General features: G+C 44.4%; 4 protein-coding genes across 10 annotated transcripts; all 4 read left to right on the top strand.

The window, feature by feature from the left end:
• Nucleotides 1-374: 374 nt before the first annotated feature.
• LOC100832756 (serine carboxypeptidase-like 13) lies at nt 375-8,085 on the top strand. 5 transcript variants are annotated; one of them, XM_003566566.4, is made up of 14 exons: nt 375-676; nt 1,909-2,054; nt 4,556-4,632; nt 4,711-4,833; nt 4,952-5,054; nt 5,155-5,192; nt 5,731-5,832; nt 6,696-6,776; nt 6,902-7,066; nt 7,171-7,242; nt 7,316-7,440; nt 7,527-7,640; nt 7,745-7,790; nt 7,887-8,085. In XM_003566566.4, the coding sequence occupies exons 1-14, from the start codon at nt 456-458 to the stop codon at nt 7,968-7,970; spliced, it is 1,497 nt and encodes a 498-aa protein (XP_003566614.1). In that variant the 5' UTR covers nt 375-455; the 3' UTR covers nt 7,971-8,085. The 5 variants fall into 5 exon arrangements, with proteins under 5 accessions (XP_003566614.1, XP_024314264.1, XP_024314266.1 ...); XM_024458497.1 differs by having other exon boundaries at nt 550-676; nt 766-2,054; XM_024458496.1 differs by lacking the exon at nt 6,696-6,776.
• Nucleotides 8,086-8,278: 193 nt separating this feature from the next.
• On the top strand, nt 8,279-10,768 carry LOC112270637. 3 transcript variants are annotated; one of them, XM_024458501.1, is made up of 4 exons: nt 8,279-8,649; nt 8,976-9,053; nt 9,240-9,304; nt 10,616-10,768. In XM_024458501.1, the coding sequence occupies exons 1-4, from the start codon at nt 8,511-8,513 to the stop codon at nt 10,652-10,654; spliced, it is 321 nt and encodes a 106-aa protein (XP_024314269.1). In that variant the 5' UTR covers nt 8,279-8,510; the 3' UTR covers nt 10,655-10,768. The 3 variants fall into 3 exon arrangements, with proteins under 3 accessions (XP_024314269.1, XP_024314268.1, XP_024314267.1); XM_024458500.1 differs by lacking the exon at nt 10,616-10,768 and having other exon boundaries at nt 8,279-8,600; nt 9,240-10,520; XM_024458499.1 differs by lacking the exon at nt 10,616-10,768 and having other exon boundaries at nt 9,240-10,520.
• A 40-nt stretch (nt 10,769-10,808) lies between these two features.
• On the top strand, nt 10,809-14,778 carry LOC106865435 (disease resistance protein RPM1). The gene is made up of 3 exons (XM_014898222.2): nt 10,809-11,601; nt 12,371-14,405; nt 14,508-14,778. The coding sequence occupies exons 1-2, from the start codon at nt 11,111-11,113 to the stop codon at nt 14,385-14,387; spliced, it is 2,508 nt and encodes an 835-aa protein (XP_014753708.1). The 5' UTR covers nt 10,809-11,110; the 3' UTR covers nt 14,388-14,405; nt 14,508-14,778.
• Nucleotides 14,779-15,356: 578 nt separating this feature from the next.
• LOC100832439 (putative disease resistance RPP13-like protein 3) lies at nt 15,357-20,667 on the top strand. The gene is made up of 4 exons (XM_014899337.2): nt 15,357-15,876; nt 15,993-16,877; nt 17,682-19,747; nt 19,880-20,667. The coding sequence occupies exons 2-3, from the start codon at nt 16,033-16,035 to the stop codon at nt 19,708-19,710; spliced, it is 2,874 nt and encodes a 957-aa protein (XP_014754823.1). The 5' UTR covers nt 15,357-15,876; nt 15,993-16,032; the 3' UTR covers nt 19,711-19,747; nt 19,880-20,667.
• The last annotated feature ends 998 nt before the right edge of the window (nt 20,668-21,665 follow it).

Below are 21,665 nucleotides of genomic sequence, written 5' to 3'. Positions count from 1 at the left end.
TCCCGGTCAGTCAGCGTGCGTGAGTTTCTGCAAACAATAAATAATTTGACGTTGTCCTTGACGACAAGGGCAACACATCTTCAGGATGCAAGAAGGCTGCTACTGTTGCCATAAGGAATGAAGCAAATTCCGTGCACTGATGATGAAGTGAACAAGAAGCAGAGCGATGCCGATAAGGTTGAAGTATTACGAGGACATTTCATTTCCAATGCCAGAGGTATTTCTACTTTTAATTATCATTATGAAATTTCGGTAGTAGGTGTCTGATAGGCGAGGAGCAGTGGTTGAATTGACACCTGCTCCCGTCCCGTGCGAGATCCAACGAGTAGTAGCTCAGTACATATCCCAGACTCTTCTGCAAACAGTACTAATAAGGTTGGAAATGCTGCTGCTGTCGCCATCCTCGCAGCCTGACCCATGTGATGTGAGAGTTTCTGCAAACAATAATAAGCAGGATGGAAATGTCATGCGGCAAGTTTCTGCAAGCACATGATATGTCTCCGTCCTCCTCCTCTGCCTCCTCCAAGAAGATCATGACCAGCTGCTGCAGCTTGCTGCTGCTGCTGTGCCTGGTACTCTCTCAGACCGCCGCCGCTGCCGCCGCCGCCGAGGCCTTCAAGGTGGTCACTCACCTTCCAGGGTTCCAGGGGCCTCTGCCTTTCTACTTGGAGACCGGGTAAGTACTCTACTTACATCCCCTGTTAACTGCTTGATTCAGGAATTACATCCCCTGCACACCATCGATCCATGGAACCTAAGTTACAGATCGATCGAGGGAGAAATACTGAGCCAAACTTCAGGTTCCGTTTATTCTGTCCTTTCAAAAGAGATAAGTGTCTTTTCTGTCACTCAATTATTGCGTCTGTGCCGATTTCGTTCCTCAACTTATTTTCGGTGCGAACTTGATCCCTCGACTCACCATACCGGGCTAATCTCGTTCTCTCACTGGTTTAGAACGGTCAAAATCAGGTTTGACCATAGCGTGTCAGGTTACGGGCTGTTTTAGTGGACACGTAGGCATGTTATGTGACAAATTACTGCGGCCCCATCAGCCCATCCCTTTCCCTCTGTCTCTCTCTCCTCTCTGTCGATACATTTATGCCATCTCTCGTACCAAAAAAAAATCCCCACATGATCTCCTAGCAGCTGGTGCGGGGCTGTAGCGACGGCGGCCAGTCCTGGGATTAAGGTCACCCGAAGGATCACTGGCCAGAGATGGAAGATGCCATTTTTGGCTATCAGCAGGCAATATTTTCTCTGATGTAGCAGCAGGTTGTTATTCAACATTGCAGTTCAGCCGCTGTCCTTCCGCGGGCCGCACCAGCCGTTGCCGCGGTCCACCACTGCCAGGGACCAGGCGGCGCAGTTACGTTAGGTCTCGTCGAGTGAGGTGGGGATTCTCATCTCCTTGTTTTTTCGTGTATCTCGTGCAGGACGGGGAACTGGGGGGTTAGGGAGAGGAGATCAGAAAGAACGAGAAAGGAAGAGAGTCTCGTGCGATAGAAAAGGAAGAGAGAATGAGAAAGGAAGAGAGATTAGTTCGTGGGCCCTGCTCTAATCTGCCGTCTAAGCCACCTACGTGGCAAGTAAAACAGCCCAAAATCTGCCACGTCATGGTCATACCCGGTTTGGACCGCTCTAAACCAGTCAGAGGACGAGATTAGCCCGGTATTGTGAGTTGAGAGACTAAATTCGCATTGGAAATAAGTTGAAGGACGAAGTCAGACACTTATTTCTTTTTTTTATAATTAGTCAAATTTTGAAGGTTTTTATTCTGTACTACTTCATTCATCACATGATGGGGACTTGGGGGTATCCTTTCCTTTTCTTACTTTCCGTAGCCACTGTTTCGGGATGATTTCAATTCTCTTTTCCTAATGAAACTCGAGACGAAAACGGTCCCTGCAGATACGTGGAGGTTGATGAGCAACACGATGGTTCCATGTTTTACTACTTCATCGAGTCGGAGAGAGACCCTGCGGAGGACCCGCTTGTGCTGTGGCTCACCGGAGGGCCAGGCTGCTCGGGCCTATCAGCTCTGCTCTACGAGATAGGTATGCATCAACCAGGTTTTTATTTCTTTACCGGTATAAAATTTCGGAGTTTTCTTTTTCGATTTTAGTACCAATATTAGTGATTAGTAGTAGTACCGCTGCCTCCGTTCCGGTACATGAGGCCCCAACGTATATCTAGGTTGAAGATTTAACTAATGTAACATTGTTTTTATATCACAAAAATATATTATTAGAAACAAATATTTAAAGTTTTAATGGTGTAATTTTTGTAATACAAAGCTCATGTTAAATTAGTTAAAATCTTCAACCTAAGGATGCGTGAGAGCCTCATGTACCGGAACGGAGAGCACAAGCCGATAACAAGAAAAACGCAACAAGCAGAAGAAGTCACGGCCTTGCCAATCGCCACCACGGGGCGAAAGGCTAGGTCTACTAGGGAGGAGTAGATATAGGTCATGTTCGGAGCCATCGACCGTTGCTCTGCTGCATGCACTCTGCACGGGAAGCCGACACTAGCTACCCAACGAGGCTACCGTACCGACATCCATCACTCGTCCATGAGTTGTAGTGTCATGCTATCTCAAGTCCGCGACCCTATCTGCACCAACTCCTGCCCGACCCCCCATGACGAAATTACCCTATTAGGTCGTGTTAACTACCAGATCGACCACCTTGCCGCACCAGCACCATCCATGGCATGCTAAGTTGCGACTCTGCCCGGCCGTTAAGCCACTACTGCACTTTCCGGGACCGTCATCCCCGCTTCCACCGTTTTGCATGGGAAGATGACCCTGTCAGGGGTCAAGGCCTTCAATACGATACCTCCAAGGAGAAAACGACGTAAACGTTACTTTGCCCGCTATGGAGAAACTGGATTTGGGGGTTTCACCCCAAGAGCACAAAAGACACGAGGTGGGTGAGCCAGAGCTACATGACAATGCCTCGAATGAGAGAGACAACATCCTGGATGTTGTTCTCACCGACGTCGACCAAAATGGAAGCAGGAGTTTCACCGGAAGCACCACATGTCATTAGCAAGCCGCCTAATTTGGACCACCAAAACTCCCTCGCCCACCAGCTTGCCTTCCTTGGCACCTCTCCCTCCATAGCCCATAGCGGCTAGCAAAGTCAAAATTCCAGACAATTCATGGTGGGTGCTCACAGCCACCGGGCGGTCAATAAAAATGGCGGAAAGGGCTAGGGTCTTCATTTTTGCAAAAAAAAAGGAAAAAAAAAGATGTGTCATGATATGTTGAGTTTCTTTTACCACGTAAAATACCTCTTTATTCATTATCGATAATGGTTACAAGGAGCTACGGGGCGCGTAAATGCATTTCAGTTATCGACCGTGATGGTAGGACAATGTGAAACTTTCTTCTTTTCTAAGAAGAGAAAAAAAAACGTGATTTTTTTTTTTAGAGGAAACGTGAAACACGTGAATCTTTTGGTGTGAGCGGGTTTCATACACTCCTGTGGCCTCGGACCGGTTATAGTCGGGCTTCAGGGACTTGGGCCAGGCATGGCTCGTTTACTGGGATGCCGGGCCGAGGCCAGCCCCGTGGCCATGTTTGTCTCGAAGTGGCATTCTCGTAAATGATCCCGAAAGCCCAAAATCGCTCTCTCCCAAATTTTTTCGAAATCTCCTCACTCGGGGTCTCTCCGTCGTCTCCGACCTTCGATTCCCCACCGGACCCTCCAATGGCCGCTCCGGCGCTGGTGCTCACGCTGGCGGTGGAGAGGGGCTCACGCAAGGGAGAGATCCGGCAATGCCTCCCCCAAGTCGTCGGCCGCGTCTCCAAAGGCAACGACCCTCGCCGTCTCGCCATCGAATTCCTGCCACCGCCCGCCGCCAGGTGGGTCGTCTCTGATCTAGGCGCCTGCAACGGTACCTTCCTCAACGGCGCGCCCCTCGTCCCCTCCTGATCTAGGGTGGGCGAAAGAAGGCGGCTGCAGAGGCCCCGGAAGAAACGGATGGCGAAAGATGGCAGGGGAGCCCCCCCTCAACCTGAGAGGGATGACGAGGAGAGAAGGAGGAAGTAGCGCTGGCGACCCGCCGTGGCGGGCGGAAGAACCGAAGAAGGCTGCGGAGCCTCCTGAACCGGAGAAGAAAGAGGAGTTTGCCTCGGTGGTGAAGCTCCGTGGCGGGAGGAAGAAGGATGGCAGGATGCAGCGGCAGACGCCCTTCCGCCACTACCTCCAAAGACGAGGTTCATACTCATCCTAGCCCTCCCGTGGAGCTTATTTTGTGCTTTACTTTCTGTAATGCCGAACACTCAGTGTCGCTAATGCAGTTGGGAGATTGTCTCCTTTCTTGGGGGAAAAAAATTTGTCATGACTTTTCAGAGTTCTGCAATTCGATAGTAGAAAGCTTAGAAAAGTAAATTTCATGGGCATAACTCATTGACTTCACAACATGGACGCTCCATCTTGCTAAATGCTAGATTGGCACTCTTCAATGTTTCTATGTCTTGCAGCAACATGAGAAACAATTAGATTGCAAATTTGCAAATAAACAAACTGCCCCACTATAACAATTGTAGGTCCCCTAAGTTTCAACATGCAAAGTCGTTCTTCAACTGTGCCTACTTTGGCGTATAGAGCAGATTCCTGGACTAAGGTATGGCAAGTTTACAGCTTTTCTCTTGGTCCATCACTTCATTTGTACTTTTGCGCATTCTTCTGTTATTGTTGTCAGGTAAGCAATATCATCTTCATTGATGCCCCCATCAATGCTGGGTTTTCCTATTGTCGTGAAGGTGATGCGTACCATTCAAGTGATACCCAAATGGCTTCACAGATCCTTGAATTTCTTAGGAAGGTATGCGATATTCCTCTTGTAGCTCCTTGCAGTCAGTTGGTTTGCATTTAGTTTTACACTTCAAATGAAGGGATAACTGAAGACTGACAAACTCAACTGGTTTTCATTTTGTATGCAGTGGCTTGATAATCACAATTCTTTTAAAAACAATCCTCTCTATATCGCCGGCGATTCATATGCTGGTCTGATTGTACCAGTTGTCGCATCAAAGATAGCTAATGGTATAACTTGGGTGCCTTTCCTAATAATTTTTCCTCCTAATAGCTTTGGTACCTTTGCTAATATTGGCAATAACATAAAATTCTCAACACATGTTTGCAGAAGATGAATTTAGCAACATGCCATTTTTCAATCTAAAGGTTTGTTGGCCTTAGAAAACATACTCCTTTACTCTACAGATATAGGTAGGGTACCACCTTATCCAGTAATATGGTTAACTCAAGTTATTATATGTCTTACTCTATTCAATAATCTGTCACTTTGCAGTATATGCCTTATTATCTTAGTAGACAGTAATCACGAATTGAAACGAAGTACTTCTTAAAGAATGTTGAATATAATAACTTTTTGTTACGTGTTAGGTTTGAGTTGAAATTTAGAATTCATATAATATTGTAGTACATTTAAATGTTCTATTTTTGTGATTTACTCCCTCCAATCCTAAATTCTTGTTGTTTTAGTGCAAATTTGAACAAAAACAACGACAACAATTTAGGATCGGAGGTAGTAGCATTTTTCTTCTTCTAATTCCTGCGAAAAATTTACTCAACTAATGCCATGTCATTCTACACCTCCCTAAGATTAGGGAGTCCTAGGACATTATATGATTATGCAAGCCAACGATTATATACTCCATTTTTTATCTGACTTGATCTAGATAATCTCATTCTCATTCAGGGTTACGTTGTTGGCAACCCAGTAACTGATGACAACTTCGAAACCAATGCTCAAATTCCATTTGCTCATGGCATGGGTCTCATTTCTGATGAGTTATATGAGGTGTTAATGCAGCTTTTCTTCATGTTTTTTTGTAATTTCTGAAAGTTTCTTAGTACAAGTTTCCACCATGTGTATATTTTTGGATAAGCATGTTCTGTTCTGAATAAGAACAAAACTATATTCCTGACATCAAATACGTTGACGCTTTCAGCTCCAAACTTGTAATAGTGACCCCAGACTTGTAGTACTGAAGATAGTAATAAACATGGTTTAGTCTGCTAAAAAAATTAAACCCCAAAAGTTGTTAAAAGCTACTCCCTCCTTTTCAGTTGGCAAGGCCCATCTTCAAATTGTAGATGTTTTAGTTTGTAAGGCTCATTTAGTCATTTTCATTTCTGCATTAAAACTGCAACCTATATATGCTTTGTAATCAGCGGGCGAGTTAATGGGCCTGTATGCAAGCATTAAACGAGCGAAGAATTTTTGACCCAACATGCGAGGGTGTTAAAGAAATAAAATTAGTTCTAGGGGAAAACGGGAACGTTTATTGGCCAGTTTTTTCATGAATTTGTTTCGTTCTTCCCGCACAACTGTCTCTTGGTTAACATGATTTTAGAGATGGACCTAACAAACTGAAAACGAGGGAGTACTATGTTTTTGTAGTTGACCATCTAGAGATAGCATTGTCGAACAGGTGGTACATGGTATTATTGTTGACTAAACCAACTTATGCCCAATGATGTACTTATAGGTTTTTATTACATGTATATGCATGTCAAACATATTCTTTTATGTTCTGGGAAGCGAATGCATCTTAAACTTTCTTTTCGCTATATTGCATGACTCAGAATTTTCAACTAAATTTCTATAATCAGAAATTTTTTTGGTTGCACTTGCACCGTCTGTTGTTTCCATTTTAATAGTCGGCGAAAAGAAGTTGTGGTGGAGTCTATTTGGATAACAAGAATTTTGAGTGTCAGAAGAACATCCAGTCTTTCGACGAGGTGTGCTTCTGTTTTCTACATCACGTCTTGCAATTTCCTTTTCCTGTGTCTTTCAAGCTTCAACCTGTATGTAGTCCATCAACTACTATGTGTGATATGTTCCCATATTTACCATGACATTGCAGTGCGTAAAAGATATAAATAAGTTTCATATCTTAGAGGCGGACTATCCCTTGGATTCTACAAGATCTGGTGAACTCTATGCTCGAGTTAGAAGGGAGCTTTCTGTAACTGAGGAAAATGCTGAAGTGATTTCCTCAGCTGTCTCCACAATTCCTTCAAGATCTAGAGTATGTGAAGATTTATTCCCACGACTTAACATGTGCATTGTTCAGAAGGAGATGCTGAATTTGCAAGTTTATGGTGTTAAATCTCAGCTTTCTTTGATTGGCAGTACTTCGGTTACCTCCTCTCACCACTTTGGGCAAACAGTGATGCTGTTAGACTGTCACTTGGCATACGCGAGGTACTTGTATGTTTTTATGTTGGTTTAGCTGTCCTGCCTAACCAACTACACTAATTCAAAAGCTGTGGTGCAGGGATCAATTTCCAAATGGAAAAGATGCAAACGTTATGACGCATCCTGGTACACTAGAGACATCGAAAGTGCAGTCCCGTATCATCTCATTTTGATAACAAGGGGTTACCGTGCACTAGTATACAGGTAAGATGAAGTGCTGATAGCCATTTGACTTGAATTATTGATTTAGTAATGGGCAATCGCACTTAATACCTCATATATTTCTTTAGTGGCGACCATGACATGGTCGTGCCTTATCTTGCAACCCAAGCGTGGATCAGGCAACTTGATTTCTCCATTGTGGATGAGTGGAGGCCTTGGTATGTCACCGGACAAGTCGCAGGGTGAGCTCCCTGTCTATACCATCACATTGTGTCGATTTGGTTTCAAGCGGCTCTTGGCCCAATTGTGTGAGGTACATGTGCATCTGATATCACAAATTTTGCAGGTACACAAGGATGTATTCCAACAATCTCACATTTGCGACTGTGAAGGTCTGTTGTTTCTTACCATTTAATTTCCCCGTCTTTTAGTAAGTGGGTTTAGTCTGTAAGATTTGAAAATAATTCCACTTTTATGACTCTTCACAGGGTGCTGGACACACTGCTCCTGAATTCAGGCCGAAGGAGTGTTTTGCTATGTTTCAACGGTGGCTAGATCAGTATGCTCTTTGAATGTTGGAATTCTAGAGATACATTAGTTAGTGAGAAACTACAGTGAGGTCTGTCTGTGGAATAGATTTTGTTGGTTTTTTTATGGAAATAAACATAACTCTTTGTTTCTTCAGCATTTTGCTCCGCCTGAAGCTCAATGAAAGTAATAAAATATTAGTAATTAGAGACAACAAAATGGGACAGACTCCGAGCGTTCTCAGGCCATCACCTCTCTCAGCCGTCCGATCGGTTTTTTTTTTCCATATTCGGCTGTCCAAACGTGCCTGGGGCTCGTGCCTGCTGGCTGGGCCGCTGCTCCGTCAGGAAAATGGATGCAATCTCAGTAGTTGGGCTGAAATAGCCTCCCTCGCTGCATCTGGCCCATGTCTCCGTGAAACCCCCTAGCCCTCGGGAAAGAAAAAAAACCCGCGATCGATCTCAGGACGCTCGAGTCGCTTCTCCTCCCGGCCCCCCCCAACCGCGCAGCGGTGGCCTCCATGCCCCTCGCTTGACGGCTCGAGTCGCTTCTCCTCCCGTCCGCCCCAACCGCGCAGCGACCCGATGGACTCCATGCCCCCACCTCCGTGCGCAGCGGGCGGAGGTGAACGGGCATGCCGGGACCAGCCCCCCACGCCCGGAGGAGGTGGACAGGTGTGTCCCGTATTCAATGTCATGATAGCCCTAAATCGTTTTAATGGTGGTAATGCGTCTTCACTTCAATTGCTTGCTGCTACTTTCCATTCTCCTCCTCCATTACCATTACTCCCTTATTTAGTATAAATACACATTTATCATCATTGGACTGAAATCCGAGTGGGTGCTGCCTAGGTAGGCTCTTTGGTTATCCCTTCTATTTATACCTTTTCTGCATCTTTGTTAATCCCGTTTCTTCCACTTCCCCTGCCGGCAGCCATTGTTGCTGCCTAGGTAGGTTCCTCCTTTTTTCCTATGGACAGATGGCAGCTTAATTTTTTCTTGGTACGGTGGCTATTTGTATGCTTCATTCTTTTGTTACTGTTATTGCAGTCAGTTTTGCGGGAATTGCTACTGACCGGCTTCCAAAAGCTTCCGTGACTTCCAAGTTTGCAAATGGCTCCTGCTCAGGTTAGCTTGCGCTTCTTTGCATCCATCTTTGTTAATTTTTTAAATTTTTTAATGTCCCTGGTTTATTTCCTGCAACTATGAAATTGTGATATTCATTAGTTCATACTTCTGTGTATCTATTTTTCTGCATGATTTCTTGCGTGATATCCATTGGTGTGTGATACCCGTTGGTGACACCTTAATCAGGATATATAGAACGGGCTAACAATAAGATGGATGCAGAGGAAGCTGCAGCAACAGCTCTCATAGAGGTACTGAAAAAAGAATACATGTTTCAAATTGATGACATGAATTTTTCTGAGAAGACTATGAATGATCACCATAAAGAAAAACTGAAGATCGAGAGTAGTTATCTTCAAAATAAATTAGAAGAACAAACTACACTGACCAAACATTCCAAGGAAGGATGGAAAGTACTACTAAATGACATGGAGTTAGCTGAAGAATCAATAAGCAACATATGTGGAAGCGCACTTGGTACCCTATCTTACGAACTATGTCGACGGTACTCACATAGATATGATTCATGCAACAAACTGTCTGCATGAATGGATTGAACAAAAGATATTTGAGAGCACCGCCAACTTTCATCAGAAAACCAGTCGGCCAACTGAATAAAATGCTTCCATTCTTTATCTCTACATGCAAAACATTTGATAGCAGTTTATTCCCATGGTGCTTATCTTACTTCTCAAATCCATGTAATGGCATGTTACTCAATACAATATAATTTCCATTCCAAATGCATTTGTCATTACAATTTCTACATCCACTGGAGCATCCTCTTACAATCAAACCTTTTCTTCTCAACTATAAGGCCGGGCGCGTCGTAATAATCAAAATCGGTATAAATCTATCACATCTGCGGTGAACTCTATACTGTGTACTTTATTCGGAGAAGAAAGCAGGTGGGCCCAATACAGATCCAGGCACGCAGCCCATGAGAAACCCACCAGCCCATTACCACTCTCCCCCTTCATCTTCGTCGCCGGCTCGCCCCCCGCCACACCGGACAGAGGGGGCAGAGAGAGAGGAGATTGGTCGGAGATGAAGTCCTTCGACCCCCATATACGGCCGTGTACCCAACCCGAAACTGCTCCTCCGTCGCCGGATTCGCTGTCTCCGGCATCCTCGTCCCCATGCCTACAGGGCACAGCCGGCTTCACTGAGGAGGAGCACAGCGATCAATCTATCTCCAGGTGACAACCGACCGCTGTTTAAATTAAACCCATTGGTGTGTCTTGGCTAGATCTGTGGTTCGCTACGGGGCGCAAGATTATTTGGCAGCCTTCTGTAACGGGATCATTTGATATAATTATTTCTTCTCAGTTGCTGCTTGATGCAAGTCAAGTATAGGAGGAGTTGGGAGAAATGTTAGTGTAGAGCTGGTGTCGTTGTCAAATCGAGGTTTGAATATAGTCGAATTGCGCAAGTGGCCGGCAAGATGCCGTGTTGATGTTTTCTTTATGGCTTGGATTTTGTTGACCTGAAATTTATTACTGCTAACGAGTGTCTATCCCTGTCCTAGTTTGACCTGAATTCTGAGTTTGCTTCTATGGTAGCATGCGTCCCCCCTGCACATGCCAGCCATCGTTAGCTGAGCGGAAGAAAATATTATTGCAGCTAATAGTTAAGCCAGATTGCTTCTTCGTTCTTGCACCTCCTGAGTTGTCTCCACTTGAAGCATACAAACAAAAACGGGAGATGGAATGGAATAGCTAGAGGTATCCATGGAGGTGGTCAGCGCTTCGGAGGGTTCGTTGGGCCCCTTCCTGGGGAAGCTCACCACTCTACTCGCCGATGAGTGCGGCCGCCTGAAAGGCGTTCGCTGTGAGATCCGTTCACTCCGAGCTGAGCTCACGGGCATGCATGGTGCCCTAAAGAAGTATAGCAAGCTAGAGGATCCTGATGACCAGGTGAAAGCATGGATATCGTTGGTGAGGGAGTTGGCGTACGATACCGAGGACTGCTTTGACAAGTTCATTCACCACCTCGGCAATGGCAGCAAGGGCAGTGGCTTCAAGTAGTTCTTCTGCAAGACAGCTCGCCGTCTAAAGATGCTTAGAGCTCGGCATGGAATCGCCAACCAAATCGACGACCTCAAGGCTCGTATCAAGGAAGTGAAAGATCTTAAGTCTAGTTACAAGCTGGATGATATTGCTTGCAGCTCCTCTGGCCAAACATCCGTGGATCCCCGACTGTCTGCTCTATTTGCCGAGGAGGCACACCTTGTTGGAGTTGACGGTCCAAGAGATGATCTTGCCAAGTGGATTCTTGAAGAAGAAAACAAGCATCATCGACGGGTGTTGTCTATTGTTGGGTTTGGTGGATTGGGAAAGACGACATTGGCGAATGAAATCTATCGTAAGATTCAAGGACATTTTCATTGTCATGCCTTTGTGTCAGTCTCGCAAAAGCCAGACACGACGAAAATTATCAAGGATGTCATCTCCCAACTGTCCTCCAAGGATGAATTTACTAAAGATTTGGAGATTTGGGATGAAAAGAAATCCATTGCAAAGCTAAGAGAACTACTACAAGAAAAGCGGTAATTTCCAGTGTTATTATTTTGTGCAACATATGTCTTGTGCTTTAATTGTCATTATTCGTGGTATAGATTGTTTCTAGCATGTTGTTTTATTTTACTTACATAAGAAAACAACATTGCATCACCAGCTGTTCTTGTGATCACATGGCTTAGCATAATTCAGGAACCTATTAAAATGGAACGAGCTACAAATATTGTAACCTGCTAGTTGTAAATTAGTATGTGACATATTTACTTCTAAAACTTGGCTAAAATGCTTAGCATTGGAAAATATAAACTATTTCTTGAGTTCCCAATTGTTTCCAGTTACAAGGTAAACGCACACATGCATGCCAAGAACTAACAAAGAACTTGTGTGTGTGTGAATTTGAACACCAGTACCCTGGTGGGCGCTGTCAGTGTTGTATGCCTGCTCTGTTGCCCTTGTAGGAGTTCACAATGTTATTTCTATTCTCTGCATTAATAATCTGTTGAAGCAAACAATAAAGAGTATAGTTATTCTTATAAATAAAGGAAGTGAACAAAACAATTTACAATGTATGTACAGGGATAAAGTGAAGAATTCAATCTACTAAATTTTCTCACTCATATGACGGATAAAAGTCTTACACTACCAAAACTATATCAACTCTTAGCGAACATATGATTGTTTTAATATAGTTTTAGTATCTAAGTATTATATGATTTTGGAGTCTTACAGTTCTTTCATTTTTCTTCTGGAATTCCATATACTATATCACAGCTGATGCTATCTACTAACATGTATTAGGTATCTTGTCATTATTGATGACATATGGTCTACATTAGCATGGAACGCTATTAAGTGTGCTTTTCCAGAGAACCATTTGTCTAGCAGAATTATTGCTACCACACGCATATTTGAAGTAGCAAGCTCTTGTTGTCCATGTCCTGATGACCAGATATATGAAATGAAACCTCTAAGTAATTCTCACTCTGAAAAACTGTTTTTCAAAAGAATTTTTGGCTCAGAGGACTGCTGTCCTGATATGTTGAAAGAAGTTTCTAATGATATCTTGAAAAAGTGTGGTGGCCTACCATTGGCAATCATCAGTATATCTGGTTTACTGGCAAACAAAACACGTGTGAAAGAAGATTGGGAGAAGGTCAAAAGATCAATTGGTTATGACTTGAACAAAAGCCAAAGTCTAGAGGGAATGAAAAGCATACTATCCCTGAGCTACAATGATCTTCCACCTAATCTCAAGACTTGCTTGTTGTATTTAAGTAATTTTCCTGAGGATTATGTGGTTGAGAGAGAAAGGCTAGTATGGCGATGGATAGCAGAGGGATTTATTTCTGAAGAACGTGGGCAGTGTTGTCAAGATGTTGCAGAGAATTACTTTTATGAGCTTATCAACAAAAGCATGGTCCAACCAGTGGACATTGGCTATGATGGTAAGGCACGTTCCTGTCGAGTTCATGACATGATGCTTGAACTTATCATTTCGAAGTCCATTGAAGAGAATTTCATCACGGTGGTAAGCGGCAATCAAACTGTTTGGGAACAGTCTCAATGCTTCATTCGGCGACTATCTATCCAACACATTAACCAGCAGCTTGCATCTGAATTGGCGAAGAAAGATCTAAGCCATGTTCGATCTCTGACAGTAACATCATCAAGTTGCATCAAATACTTGCCTAGTCTTGTTGACTTTGAGGCTTTATGTGTATTGGATTTTGAAGGTTGCGATGGTCTTGAGGAGTATGATATGAATAGTATGGACAAACTATTCCAACTGCGGTACTTGAGTTTTAGGGACACGGACATATCAAAGGTACCTTCACGAATTGTGATGCTACGTTGCCTAGAGACACTAGATCTTAGGGATACATTCATTAACGAGTTGCCAGCTGGAATTGTTGAGCTCATTAAACTACAACGTCTACTCATCGAAAATTTCGATGGACCGGAGAAAACAGAGCTACCAATTGGGATTGGGAACATGACAAACGTACGGGAGTTCTCAGGCTTCAATATTACCATGAGTTCAGTATGTGCATTGGAGGAGCTAGGTAGTCTGATCAATTTGAATGTACTGCATGTACGGTACACATGTAACAGTGAAGAATCTCACAAGTACAAGAGACATGCAGAGATGTTACTCTCCTCACTATGCAAGCTTGGCAGCTACAAACTCCAGTCCCTTTGTATAAATGGTGGTAATTTGACTCTGTTTGAGTTATTAAATTCTTGGTCTCCTCTGCCATCTTGCCTCCAAAGATTTGAGATGATTGCTGACTACTCTTTATCCAAACTTCCGAAGTGGATTTCACCAGCACTCACTAGTCTTGCATACCTAGACATTAATTTAACTGAAGTAACAAAGCGGGATCTTCACATACTTGGGAAGCTGCCTGCATTACTATCTCTAACTCTTAGTACCGACAAGGTTCAAGAAGACAGGATTCTTGTGCAAGGCAGAGGATTCCAATGTTTGAAGGAGTTTTCTTACAGAACTTTTGGTGGAGGTGCAGGGACCTTTCTGTTTGAGGAAGCGGTATTACCAAAGCTCGAGAGGCTTGAGTTGTGGTTCTGTGTATCAAGGGCAAAAGTCTATCAGTTCTACTTAGGTATTGAGCATCTACGATGTCTGAAGGATGCAATTGTTGTTCTTGACAAGGGTGCCACATCTTCCGAATGCAAGGCTGCTGCACTTGCCATAAGGAATGAAGCAAGTCGCCATCCCAACCATCTCAGGGTAACTCTCTATGTGGAGACATTGGAGGGAGGTTTGAAAGTGGAGCATTGGGACGAAGAAAGTTGAAGTATTACAATGCAAGAGGTATCGATATCATTCTTATTACAAAATTTCAGTAGCTCATGCTTTCTGTGATAACTCTATTGTTTTGTCCTTGAACTTACACATTTTCTCCATATCTTCCAGAACCTTTCTGACGGTCTTATGGTCTCTCCCTTTCTCCCTAAAAGTGGCCCACAACGAGTGGTCTTAGTTGTATGAACTTGGCATCAGAATGTCTCCATCTATTTACTATAATTTGTGAAGAATTGTATCATGATGCTCGCCCTCTGCGTGGACTGGAGCTTCGTGCTTATGTACTTGATTGTAACTTAAATAAGCAGACAATATGCTTGTTCAGTACTTCAGTCATAGTCATGAGTGAGTACGATTTAATTACCTGCTTTTTATTTGCAAATACTTCTTTTGATTCAACTGCTCGTCCTGGAGCCAATAACAAGCCAGAAATACATCTGGATAATTGCATTCATTGTAGCTAGCTAGGCAAAACTGAAAAATTGCATTCATGGTGATCCACCTGATCAAGGCAGCATACTTATGTGCCATAAATTTTTATGAAGTGTGACGCATAACCAACTTGTGGTTATAAGATGCTCCTAACGGGATTGCAGATTTGCAGATCTTTTGGTTGCGGACTGCCCTTCTAAAAAAAAAATCTTTTGGTTGCGGACTGTAATCCTGTTCTTTAAATAATAAAGTTTCCATATAAAAAATGAACTCCAGAATTCAGATCCGAGCTAATTCAGTTCATACAGTCTGGGAAAAAGTAGAAGAAGCTGCTCATAGCATTTCCCTCAAAGAAGAAGCAGAAGCTATCCGTTTCTTTTAACCAACAGCCTAAAAGTTACCGATCACTCGAGCAGGCCCAATTGTGGCCCATACCTCCGGTCGGACCCATCAGAAGCCCACTATACCCTAGAAAAAGTTCAGAAGCCCACCATACCCTAAAAAAGACTCAGAAGCCCACCACGATCCAATCCATAACCACTCTCTACTCCTCCCCGTCATCGCCGCCGGCCGCCGAACGAAGCAACACATCGAGAAGACGCCGGTGTTCTTCCGGCGGGAGCCTCGCCGTCACCGGCATCCTCATCACCAAGGACGACCTCAAGAGCTCCAATTAGTTGGTCCAGGTGAGGAGCACAAACCCTGGCCATGAAAGCGAGAGAGATAAAGCGGAGATTCGAGGACAGATCGAGGAGGAATTTTTGGGCTGGGTTGGGTCCCCTGCTCCCGGGTGCTCGTTGGGTCCCCTGAGGCCTGAGCCTCCCACATGGGGTTCACCATCAAGGCATCAATCATTCACCTTCGACTACAATCCTACACCTACCGGGCCGAGAGCCAAAGCAATCGACATCATCCATCGAGGGATCCCGCTCCAGTCAGTCTCCGCTGCCGCTGCCGCTGCGGCGGCTCTGCTGCATCCAGTTAGCTTGTGGCTGCGGCGCCGTGGCGGAACCTTTGCGTGGTGATTCGTCTGGACAGTGCGGCGACGGTGAGGCTGCTGATCCTTCTCTTGAATCCTCCTTCTGCTGCTGCTGCTGCTGATTATTGATTATTATTCTCACTGATTATTCTTGTTTGTGCCGCTGCCGCTGCCGTACGGTCCAGTGGACGGCAAGCAAACACGCCGGGACCAGAGGAGGGACCGATGGAGGCTGCAGTGAGCGCTTCACTTGGCGCGTTTGGTCCCCTGTTGGGGAAGCTCACAAATCTGCTCGCCAATGAGTGCGGCCGCCTGAAAGGAGTCCGCCGCGAGATCCGGTCCCTCCGGTCTGAGCTTACCAGCATGCATGGTGCGCTAAAAAAGTACACGAAGCTGGAGGATCCTGATGACCAGGTGAAGGAATGGATGTCGCTGGTCAGGGAGCTGGCCTATGACACCGAGGATTGCTTCGATAAGTTCGTTCAACAACTCGGCGATGGTGGCCATGATGGCGGCTTCAAGGAGCTCTTCCGCAAGGCGGCTCGCCGTCTAAAGACGCTTGGGGCTCGGCGTGGAATCGCCGACCAAATCGATGACCTGAAGGCTCGTATCAAGGAAGTGAAAGATCTCAAGACTAGTTACAAGCTGGATGATATTGCTTCTAGCATCTCCAGCCATGCAGTTGTGGATCCCCGCCTGTCTGCTCTTTTTGCTGAGGAGGCACACCTTGTGGGTATTGATGGTCCAAGAGATGATCTTGCCAAGTGGATGGTGGAAGATGAAAACAAAGACCATCGCAAGGTCTTGTCTATTGTTGGTTTTGGTGGATTGGGAAAGACAACACTGGCGAATGAAGTCTATCGCAAAATTAAAGGGCATTTTCATTGTCATGCTTTTGTTTCTGTCTCGCAAAAACCAGATACAAAGAAAATTGTCAAGGATGCGATCTACCAACTGATCTCCCAAGTGATACCCAAGGGGCCTTGCCAGGATGAGTTAAAAAAAGATATGCAAGCTTGGGACGAAAAGAAATCATTTGCAATGCTAAGAGAATTACTACATGATAAGAGGTAATTTCAACTTATTGTTTCCTTCAAAACATATCTCGTGGGCATACTGCTAATTTCAGTTAACTGGTTCTGCATGTACTTTCAAAATTTCATAGAAGAAACAACATTGCACCACTAGTTGTATTGTACCATTTACCACATAATTAGCTGTGTGAGGTATTCCTTTCCTGGAGACCAAGGGCCAGTATAAATACACGCACATGCATGGTAAATATAGAGGAAACTTCTTATATAATGCGAGAATACACAATAGATATATGGAAAAAGATATACAACTCAACTCCATCCCCCACTCAATTATGGCATACCAAAGTAAATCTTAGATTTCCACCATTGATGCCCCCTCTAAATTATATTATAGCTGCTTAAGAGTGTCTAATTGCCCCCTCTTAATTTCTTTCCTGGCTCTGCCCCTGAGGCCAACGGCATGTATAATTATAAATACACATACTGGTGTGGTAATCATGCAGGAAACTCCTTATACAATGGAGAAAATACACAGCAAATGGAAAACATATACAACTGTAACTCTAACAAACTGAACTTAAATTGTACTATAGATTTGAGTTCCAGTTGTAACTAAAGAATTGTACTTCAATTAAATGGGCATGATACATGGAAGTATAAGCATTAAGTTGTGTTAATATAGTTTGAGTACTTAAAGACTTTTTTAAAAGAATGGGTAAATTGATTTTATTATCGCTGTGGGAGTTTTACGATTTGTCAAAAACATTCTAGTGGAATTCCATATTTATCACAATTGATTGATTTTATCTCAGTTAAATACTAACATCCATTAATTAGGTACATTATCATTATTGATGACGTATGGTCCATATTAGCGTGGAACGCTATCAAGTGTGCTTTCCCAGAGAACAACTGTTCTAGCAGAATTATAGCTACTACGCGCATATTTGAAGTAGCAAGATTTTGTTGTCCAGATGTTGATGACAAGATCTATGAAATGACACCTCTAAGTAATCTTCACTCTGAAAGACTATTTTTTAAAAGAATTTTTGGCTCAGAGGACTGCTGCCCTGATATGCTGAAAGAAGTTTCAGCTGAAATCTTGAAAAAGTGTGGAGGCCTACCATTGGCAATTATCAGTATATCTTGTTTATTGGCAAACAAACCACATGTGAAAGAGGAGTGGGAGAAGGTGAAAAGATCAATTGGTTCTGACTTGTACAAAAGCAAAAGTTTAGAGGGCATGAAAAACATACTATCTCTTAGCTACAATGATCTTCCTGCAAATCTCAAGACTTGCTTGCTATATTTGAGTACATTCCCAGAGGATTATTTGATCGAGAGAGAAAGGTTAGTGAGGCGATGGATAGCAGAAGGATTTATTTCGGAAGAGCGTGGTAAGAGCCGTCAAGAGGTTGCAGAGGGTTATTTCTATGAGCTCATCAACAAAAGCATGGTTCAACCTGTGGGCATTAGTTTTGATGGTACGGTTCGTGCTTGTCGAGTTCATGACATGCTGCTTGAACTTATTATTTCAAAATCCGTTGAAGAGAATTTCATCACGGTGGTAAATGGCAGGCAAACTGTTTGTGAAAATTCTCAATGTTTAATTCGACGACTATCGATCCAGGACATTGACCAGGAGCTTGCATCTGAATTGGCAAAGAAAGATTTAAGCCATGTTCGATCTCTAACAGTATCACCACCTGGTTGCATCAAACACTTGCCCGGTCTTGTTAAATTTCAAACTTTACGTGTACTCGATCTTGAAGGGGATGGGGAGCTAGAGGAGTATGATATGAGTAGTATGGGCAACCTGTTCCACCTAAAGTACCTGAGATTTGATGACCCATACTTATCAGAGCTACCATTAGGAGTTGTGATGCTACATAATCTAGAGACATTAGATCTCTGGGGTGCATGCATTAATGAGTTGCCAGCTGGCATTGTTCAACTGATTAAACTACAACATCTCACTGGAAGCTATTATGGAGAAACAAAGCTACCAGTTGGAATCGGGAATATGACAAACTTGCGTGAGGTCTCTGGCTTTAATATCACCATGAGCTCTGTTGTTGCAGTAGAGGAGCTAGGGAACTTGATCAATTTGAATGTACTCGATGTACAATACATATCAGACGACGCAGAAACTCACAACTACAAGAGACATGGAGAGATGTTACTCTCCTCACTATGCAAGCTTGGCGGCTACAAACTTCAGTCTGTTTTTATAAGAGGTGGTAATTCAACTCCATTCGAGCTCTTAGATTCTTGGTCTCCTTTGCCATCTTCCCTCCAAAGTTTTGTGATGCGTGCTAACTACTCTTTCTCCAAACTTCCAACGTGGATTGCACCAGCACACACCGGTCTTACATACCTAAACATTAATTTAAGTGAAGTAACAGAGGAGGATCTTCGCATACTTGGAGAGCTGCCTGCGTTGCTATCTCTGATACTTTGTACCAACAAGGTCCAAAAAGACAGGATTCCCGTGCGAAGCAGAGGATTTCAATGTTTGAAGGAGTTTGTTTTTGAACCTTTTAGTGGAGGTGCGGCAACCTTTCTGTTTGAGGAAGGGGCACTGCCAAAGCTCGAGAAGCTTGAGTTGACGTTTTTTGTATCAATGGCAAAACCCTTTGGGTTCTACTTTGGTATTGAGCACCTCTTATGCCTGAAAGATTTTGAGGTTGACCTTTACATTGAGGGTGCTACATCTGCGGAATGCATGGCTGCAGCAGCCGCCATAAGGAAGGAAGTAAATCTCAATCCCAACCATCCCAGGTTAACTCTCACTGGAGAAATCAAAGAGGATGACACTGATAATGAATTGAATCAGGAACAGAGCGACGCTGATGAAGAAAGTTGAATACTACGAGGAGATTCATTTGCGATGCACGCAGGAGGTATTGCTATGAAATTTCAGTAGCCCACGCTTTTTGCGAGCACTTTATTGTTTTCTCCTTAAACATACAGATTTATTTCCCCCATATCTGCAAAGAAACAAACTTACTGGGTGTGATGTTCTCCCCCTGTAGGGAAACCATCATCCTTAAATACAAGCGGGATGCTGAAGCCTGAAGCTACTGTTCTTGTTGCCTGAAGCTGAAATAAAAGTGACCCACAGGAGTGGTCTTAGTTGATGCTATTCTTGTGTGGACTTGGCAATTGGCATCAGATTGTTTGATATATTTAGAGTAAATTTCACAAAACCACACTTATTGGGACTAGGGTTTCAACAGGACACAGTTATGACTAATAGTCTCACAAAACCACATTTTTTTAGGCAGATCTTCTCACAGAACCCAAATCAGGTAATTAAGAGCGTTTGATGGTGTTTCTGACAAGTGGGACCCACATGTCGGATGCCAGGATCGAGTCGGGATTTCCCGGGTAGACAGAGGAGCTTAACAGGGTGTCGGGCAAAAGCTGACGTGGACAAAAAAAGTTTGACACATCCGACCTGGCATCCGACATGTGGGTCTCACTTGACAGAAACACCATCAAATGCTTTTAATTACCTGATTTGGGTTCTGTGAGAAGATCTGTCCGAAAAAGTGTGGTTTTGTGAGACCATTAGTCATAACTGCGGCCCGTTGAAATCCTAACCCCAAGAAGTGTGGTTTTATGAAATTTACTCATATATTTACTATACTGCTCTCGTTATGAATTACGTTATGAAGCTCGCCCTCTGTCTGGAGTTTCTTACTTGCTTATTGCTTATTGCTTGAATCCTTTAAATAAGCAGACCCATATGCTCTCCACTCACGAGTAAAGTTTGACTAATCTTATCTTACCTAATAATAAAAGCAGTAGTGTTTCTGTAGTTGGGTTTCGTCCGTGGTGGCAGTTTTTCGTCTTCGCCCTTCTCATTCCTCTCTCCCTACACCGACGCGCGCCTCCTCCAACCAGCACCGCCGCCTCCTCCGTCCATAGCGCCGCCATCCCGATCCGGATCCGCGCGGCCCGGTCTCCATCTTCAACGCCCCGAACCGTCCCGGTACTCCACCTACAAGCAACGGCGGCCTCCCCTGCAGAGGCTCCGTGGTCTCCAGGTGGTGCGGCGGCAGGCGGCCTCCAGGCGTCGGTGGCTTCCCTGGCGCGGCCGCCTCCAGGCGCGGCGTCGGCGGGGAGCAGAGGCTCCGTGGCCTCCAGGTGGTATGGCGGCCTCTCCAGGCGCGGCGGCGGCAGGCGGCCTCCAGGCGTTGCTGGCTTCCCTGGCGCGGCCGTCTCCAGGCGCGGCGTCGGCGGCCTCCAAGCAAGCTGATCGCTGCGCATGTAGTGGGAATCGGCTCGCATGAAACGGGATCGAACTGCTCGCTGCGCCTCCGTGGAGCAGAGGGAAGGTGGACGGACCCAACTCCGTGCAGGAGAAGCAAGACGCCATGCCGCCGGGAGCAGCCGTGGAGGACGTCTGGAGCCGTTGCGTCCCCGCCCATGGGTTGACTGCACCGAAGGTGTAATTTTTGTGCTTATTTAGTGGGGATTTTGGTGCTGATTTAGTGAGGATTTTGGTGCTGAGCGCTTTGCCTTCAGAATTGGTTCACTTATGGAGAACAATAGTGCTGAGCGTTTTGCCTTGAGAATTGGTGCTGAGTGCTACAAGTACAAACTGTCAATGTTATGCTGTTATGCATAACAATAGTCTTTATACCTTCAGTTTTTGTTACAGTTTTTCGTACAGATTTTCCCCTCATAATCTGTCCAGTTATATAGATTTTCTCCTCATAATTGGGTCAGTTTTCCCCTCATGATTTGTTCAGGTTTTTCTTTCATAATCTGTCCAACTATCCATATTTTCAGGTGTTAATCGAAGGCAGATTG

This window comes from Brachypodium distachyon, chromosome 2, assembly GCF_000005505.3.
Source record: "Brachypodium distachyon strain Bd21 chromosome 2, Brachypodium_distachyon_v3.0, whole genome shotgun sequence".
NCBI lineage: Eukaryota > Viridiplantae > Streptophyta > Magnoliopsida > Poales > Poaceae > Brachypodium > Brachypodium distachyon.
Note: the sequence above shows the minus strand (reverse complement) of the source record. Positions and strands in the feature narration are given on the sequence as shown.